General features: G+C 42.3%; 1 protein-coding gene and 1 long non-coding RNA gene across 2 annotated transcripts; both read right to left on the bottom strand.

Moving 5' to 3' along the window:
* Nucleotides 1-989: 989 nt before the first annotated feature.
* LOC123185110 (probable inactive poly [ADP-ribose] polymerase SRO2) lies at nt 990-3,395 on the bottom strand (the record flags this gene model as incomplete). The annotated part of the gene is made up of 4 exons (XM_044597104.1): nt 990-1,401; nt 2,287-2,426; nt 2,518-2,765; nt 3,184-3,395. Coding segments are annotated over 4 exons (726 nt in total), but the record flags the coding sequence as incomplete, so codon positions are not given.
* A 2-nt stretch (nt 3,396-3,397) lies between these two features.
* Nucleotides 3,398-4,478, bottom strand: LOC123185112 (uncharacterized). The gene is made up of 3 exons (XR_006493178.1): nt 4,378-4,478; nt 4,182-4,275; nt 3,398-3,472 (listed from the first exon to the last, which is right to left on the bottom strand). It is a non-coding gene; the product is annotated as an uncharacterized lncRNA (long non-coding RNA).
* Between the last annotated feature and the right edge of the window lie 2,064 nt (nt 4,479-6,542).

Raw genomic sequence — 6,542 nt, 5'->3', positions numbered from 1 at the left:
CATGAACAATTTATGATTTCTCAATAAATCTCGCAGCTTTTTGAAATTTGGTTCTTTTGAAAATCCTGAATGATTGTAAAGAATGAAAAACAAAAACAGAATTAAAAAGGTAAAAAGCAAAAAACGAAACAGAAAACAGGCGCAACCAGCCGCACATGGGCCGGCCCATTAGCGCGTCGAGGAGGAGGAGGCACGCCATGTACATTTTTTTTCTAATTCCAGACTACTGGATTATTATTTTAAAATCATGATTTTTTTATTTCATGAACATCTATTTGATATTCCGAATTTTTTCTATGATATGCAAAAAATATTTTGAAATCATGAATATTTTATTACTTCTCAATAAATCCCGCAGCTTTTCGGAATTTTATTCTTTAAAAAATCCTGAATTAATTTAAATAAGAAAAAATAAAAACAGAAATAAGGAAATAAAAAGCAAAAAAAAGAATAGTAAACAGGCCCACCCCCAGCCAATTATGGGCCGGCCTATTAGCGCGCGAGGGTGGAAGACCTGCGTGGCAAAAAGGTGTAGGAACCAGGGATCGAACGCTGGTCTCCTGCGTGGTAGGCCGACGCCATGGCCATTGCGCTACCGGAGGATTGTGTAATATAAGTGTATCGCCTTGTAAGAAATAAACCCGCGGTGATTTTGAAATAAATCCGAATCATGTTACTTATGGATGGCATGGCGGGTAATTTATGCCAAATTCGAGGGCAATTTCTATGACGGACGACCAGAAGCACTATTTGCTTTATTAGTAGGTAAAGATAAAGACTAGTACAAATGCCCGTGCGTTGCACCGGGCAAAAAAAGGGCACAATCTGCTTCATGTGCCATTGTGCATCATTTTTATGTCCAATTTAAATAAACATCGATAATTAGGTTAATTTTGGTAATTTTCTTATTTTTAATAAAAGTTAATTCACATTTTCGTAAAAATTGAGACACTATTTGTCTTGTCCCAAACAAACACTTGCAGCATTAGTTTACAAAGAACATCTAGAGCATTAGTATCAGAAGACTAACCTCAACATATACACATGCTCTTCCTATGCCATCACTCTAGAGAAATTGTACAACCAGAAGGGGATAAACCATGCTGCTAGCTGTTATAGTTGGACATACAAGTCATTGTACTCTAGAAGCTAAATAGCAGAGGTAATGCTCCATCAACGAAATTCCAGTGTCACAGTCTCACAGATGATCATTGATGTGTTCTTGCACATCTGGCTGCAGTGAGATCTGGGACCATCTTTTCTGGTCCTGCCATTTCAGTTTCTCGTGTTGGTGATCCATTGAAATCCCCTGGGCACCGGCTTTGACCCCGACCTGCTTATCTGGGATGCCAAGATCATTTTCTGCAAACCCTTCTCTATGGAGGACTTCATTGCAGCTGGCTGGAATAGTTGAAAGCAAAGGAATGTGAGGGACGGCCACATGAAAGAATTCATGTGAACATATCAGACATGGTTGCTTTGATAGAACATTCTTCTGAACGAAGCAGGTTGTACAAAGACTACAAACAAAGTACCCCATCCGTTTCTAAATAAAGTCTTAGAAGATTTTTCAATATGGACTACAAACGGTGGAAATGGGTGAATCTCACTTTAAAATCCATCTATATACATCCTTATCCATGTGATATTATGCACTATAGTTTAACATTTGTAATAAAGTTGCATTAATTATTATTTTCAGAGTCTGAAGTTTGCACGTTAAAAAGCCCTCTTAGCGTTCTTTATCTGATGGAAGATTAGTTTGGAATAGTTTGTGAATCAATTTTTATTTTTTACTTTTTTCTGAAAAACATGAATATTTCTTTGTTTTTAAAAGTGAATGTTTTATTAAAACTCGATTTTTTTTAGGGAGAACATTATTTGAATGTTTTTTAAATATTGTGAATACTTTTTATTTTGGTTTTTAAGGAAAATTTGACCAGTTTTTAGAAAGTGTGAATAAATATATAACTATGTACATTTTTTTAACTATTTTTACTATGTTGATTTTTATCAATAGAGTTTGTTGCTTGGTTGGGAAGATTCTTTTTATTTTTTTTCATCATTTAGGCTTAGCCAATAAAAAGCACTTCACGTACACACTTCACTTACAGATAAAACACACTCTCTTTTTCTATATATAAAAAAAGACACCCAAACTCATCTCCCTTCCCCCGTTTTCCATTCTCAAGAGTCCCCCTGCCAGAGACCAATTCTCTAGATTTCTTTCCGTAATTGCTATTATATTGGCACACCCTATACTAATAAGCACCCCCACCAATTTACCTTGAAGCAATTGTAGGTCCCCTGCAATGTCTGCAGCTTGGAAGATGGCATGAACCACTGGATCTCTGCTAGAAGCGTCGGAAACATGTCATGAGCCACCGGTGAAGGCTTCTTTAGCGTGGAGTTCGCTCCCGATGATCCTGAAACCCAAAATTTCAATGAATAATAACATGAGATCCAGGCACATCTCGGAACAATTACAACACCAATTCAGACAGAGCACTCACTAACCTTGCATCTGATGGAGGTTGGGACACTTGAAGCTGACGACGTACTCTGGGAGGATCCTCATGTTCATGTCCTTGCCCCAAACAACATACCACTGTGGATTCTGCATGTTGTCGATGGCACTGTCGTAATTGTCACTGCTGGGGTGGAGCTTGGAGGACCCGGCCGGGATGGCCTCTGGCCGGCCCAACAGAACACGGCACAACATGATATGCGCCTCGCCGTTCTCATCTGCATTTGCTAGCATTGCACTGCATAAAAATGATTTCATACTCGTAAGTTCCTTTATGCACTGCTTCACAGAACATTCAGAACATATTTCATCACCCGGACTCTAGGTAGCAGGAAACATGATTTAGTTTTGCTCGTATTCCACCCTTCCACAAACCATTACCCAATCAAATTACTGCATTCATAGATAAACTAATACTGTCGTTCATGCAAACTTGTTTCCCCATAATTTTTGAGCTAGGAGTATGAATCAAGATATAGAAACCAAAGGCTAAAATAACATGGAATCAATTATATTATGGGTCGGAGGGATAATATGAATGCAATTTGGAACAGATCCTGAATTGGTAACTGTGTCTGATAAATTATCCTACAGCTATATGCCTATATTCATGCTTGCCATCGATCAAAACCACAAATTCAGAACTCTGACCTGACCTGGCATAAGGAGACCGAGGCGGCGAGAGGTGGACGTCGTCGCCGTGCGCGCGATGGAAAAGGACCCGGTTGTTCATCCTGCCGAACCCGTACTCCACCGCCGCCGCGGCCACATCCACCGATGGAGCGCCATACCACGCGAACTTGGCATTGCCCCCGTCGGCGCCGCGCGCAGCGGCTAGGAGCTGGCCCTGCATCTTGTCGCTGCTCTCTTTGGACCTCTCATCCACCCCGGACGAGGCCCCGTACTCCAGCTCAGGCTCGCCTCTCTTCCTCTTCATCCCGCTCTCTGGAATAGGGAAGAAGCAGATTTTCAAAAATGAAATCTATTGTTATAGCCCTCAAAAAGCAAAAATAAGCAAATTAATTTTCTGATCACAAACACACCGAGATAAGATAAGCATGCCTTATTTTTCTGAATAGAAACACAATGACATAAGAGAATCTAAATGAGGCATCATAAATTAATTTTCTGAATACAAACACCATGACATAAGAGAATTTAAATGAGGCATCATGCCATCAGGAGCCGAGCGATGGAAACTTTCTGGTTAGGATTAGAAACATGGTTGATTCTGAGAAAAAAATTGTAGGAGATGAAACCTCCCTTTGAAGAGAAAAAATGTGAGAGATGATGATTCCTGATCTCACTGAGTTTGTGCAAGCTGTACAAAAAACATTCACATAAAACTTGTAATCAAGTAGTTGTAGTGCAACCTTCAATGTTTGGCCGGCAGCTAGAATATTAAATGAGAAGACAATGATCTTTTTTGATTATTTGTCACAGTACTGCAGCTAATCACCCTAGAAGGTCTTTCTGTAGTAGGTTAAAGAAAATTCAGGTTGACGCTGAAACATCCACAATAAGAACCTCGCTTTCAGAATATGCTTTTAGACAAAGAGCACAAGACCAGCTTGCCAATGTTGAATTTTTCGATTTCCTAGCTTATAGCAGCACGGACTTCATCAGATTAAAGTAAAACAGCTTCGGCTTCTACCTGTTTGATCAAACAGAGTAAATCATGTCACTATCCGGACCAGATTTCATGACTTCGCATGAACCGCAAATCACATGGTAGATCAGACAATCACCTAGCATGTTGTAGGCATACATAAGAAAATATGCTCAAGGGATTAAATCAAATGAGAGAATGGAAGAGGCAAATCAGGAGAGAGAGGGGGAGATAGCAGTACCGAATGCATGGATGTAGCCTTGCCATGGCAGCCTACACATCAGGCCTGCTGCACGGGGAGTGCTTGAGAGTGGCAGGAGATTAGGCTGGATTGAGGACTCCACCACGTCGCTGCTCTCGTCGGACCTCTCATCCACCTCGGACGAGGCCCCGTCCCCCAGCTCATGCTCGCCCCTCTTCCTCTTCCTCCCGCTTTCTGGCACAGGGAAGAAGCAGGCCCCGCGGTCAATCCAGCCCATGGCGACCACCTCGGCGGTGCCAGCGTCGATGCGCACCATCCACAAGAAGTCGAACAGGAACTCCCTGCCGCCATACGCGGCCTCTGCGACCACCCTCCCGTCCAGGAACGCCCGGCGCAGAGGCACAGCCGCCTCGCCCTCGACATCAGCCCACGCGCCGCCCTCGAAGCAGAGGAACCTGACCAGAGCGCCGCTCCGCCGTTCTGCCAGCCCCGGAGGAGCGGGGGCGGACCGGCGCCCCCGATGCCGCCGAAAGCCACGGCGGGCCGCGGGCGTGAGATGCGGCGGATCCTGCCGGTCTCGTCCGGATTCGGCGACGGTGGAAAGAGGACGGGCACCGGGGAGAGGGGGACGGGGGCGCGGCGGCGGCGGCAGCGAGCACACCTGCGTCGAGCGCGGCGCTTTTCGGAATCAGTCGACGGCGGAAAGCAACGAGAGGTGAAAGAGATCAGAAGAGACAGGGATGAGGGGAAAATCAGCGACAGATAGACTTTTTTAGTTCGCACTCGTGTTCGTGTTGGAGACGGACTGCTCCTTCGTGTGCGAGACCGACGACGACGTATTTTTTTCCTCTACCCGGTTGATGATGCCCATATGGAGTGCGGGTTGATTTCATAAAAGATGAGGGACTTGTTTGCAAAAACGCAGCGACGGTGAACCCGGAGACCCAATCCATGCTTTATTATTAGGGAGAGACTAGCAAAAATGTCCGTGCGTTGCAACGGAAGAGAAAAAATTGCACGCTCCTGTTTTAAGACCCCATAGGTCAAATCCTTTTCTCAACATGACGCCCATCCGTGACAATGGACGTCCTCCTTCCCACTGTCACCGATAATGGTTGCAGTGCCCGAGACTACAGCCGTGCTTTGGTACAGAGCAAAGCAAATACTGCTAACCGTATGTTTATTAACATAACTTCCTATCATTAATAATAAGCACAAAGATTATTAATAGTACATATCATCAAATTATGACCTTTTAATGTAATTAACAAATTAGGCTGGCTAACAAAATCACTTTAAGATTATTAAGAATATTAATAAATTTCCTTAGTAAAGAATCAAATCATTACATGAGCATTTGGATTTGTCTATTATATAGTTGAATTACTATTTCTAATTTTAATTCATTGGACATTTTTTCCATATTTATTAATCAAAGTGCATGTGTTAATTCTTTACTTTAACTGGCAATGCATTATCTTTTAATCTTTGCGAGTGACCAATATTTTGGCACCGGTGTAGCCATAAGCTCCACTTATTATATTTGTGCTTATAAAAAATAACATGGTATTTTACCTCATAAATATATATTGTTGTAAACTGAAACAAAGTCCACACGATGGAGTTTGGAGACATGTACTAACTTTTCTTCTGAAGCTAGTTGTGATGTCGTACCTTCAAAATTCGGGGCCTTGTGCAAAATCAAAATTAGGCCCTATATTTAAAAAATATAAATTAAAATATCTGTATAAATTATTGCGGTGCTACATATTTTTTCAGGGAGTTCACATTTTATCTTAAAATTTGAATCTACCCAAATTAATGATGTATCAGAAAGAACAAAAATTATGACAGTAGAAACTTTAGAGGGGTGAAAGTTTGGAGACCATGAATGGCAGGCAGCACATGGGATGGGGTTGCTCTACTAAGAACCATGCAGTGAATGAGAAACAAAAATACAGGGAGAGAGAGACGTGAAGTTGGCCTGTATTTTAGGGCGAGTCCTTTTCATTTATTTCGCTCTTAAAAGCCCATTAGCACCTAATCACTTGACCAGTAGTTGTTTTTCTTTGAGCAATATGTCTTGACCTAGTAATATCAATCTCTGATTTTGGCATCCCTGGAATTTGGAGGCCCTGTTCAACCGCTCCGGTTGCACATGTCAAGATAGGGCCTGCTAGTTGTAGTCATGCTTAAACATAGCG

The sequence above is a fragment of the Triticum aestivum genome, chromosome 2A (assembly GCF_018294505.1).
Source record: "Triticum aestivum cultivar Chinese Spring chromosome 2A, IWGSC CS RefSeq v2.1, whole genome shotgun sequence".
Classification (NCBI taxonomy): Eukaryota; Viridiplantae; Streptophyta; class Magnoliopsida; order Poales; family Poaceae; genus Triticum; species Triticum aestivum.
This window is presented reverse-complemented; position numbering and strand designations above follow the sequence as displayed.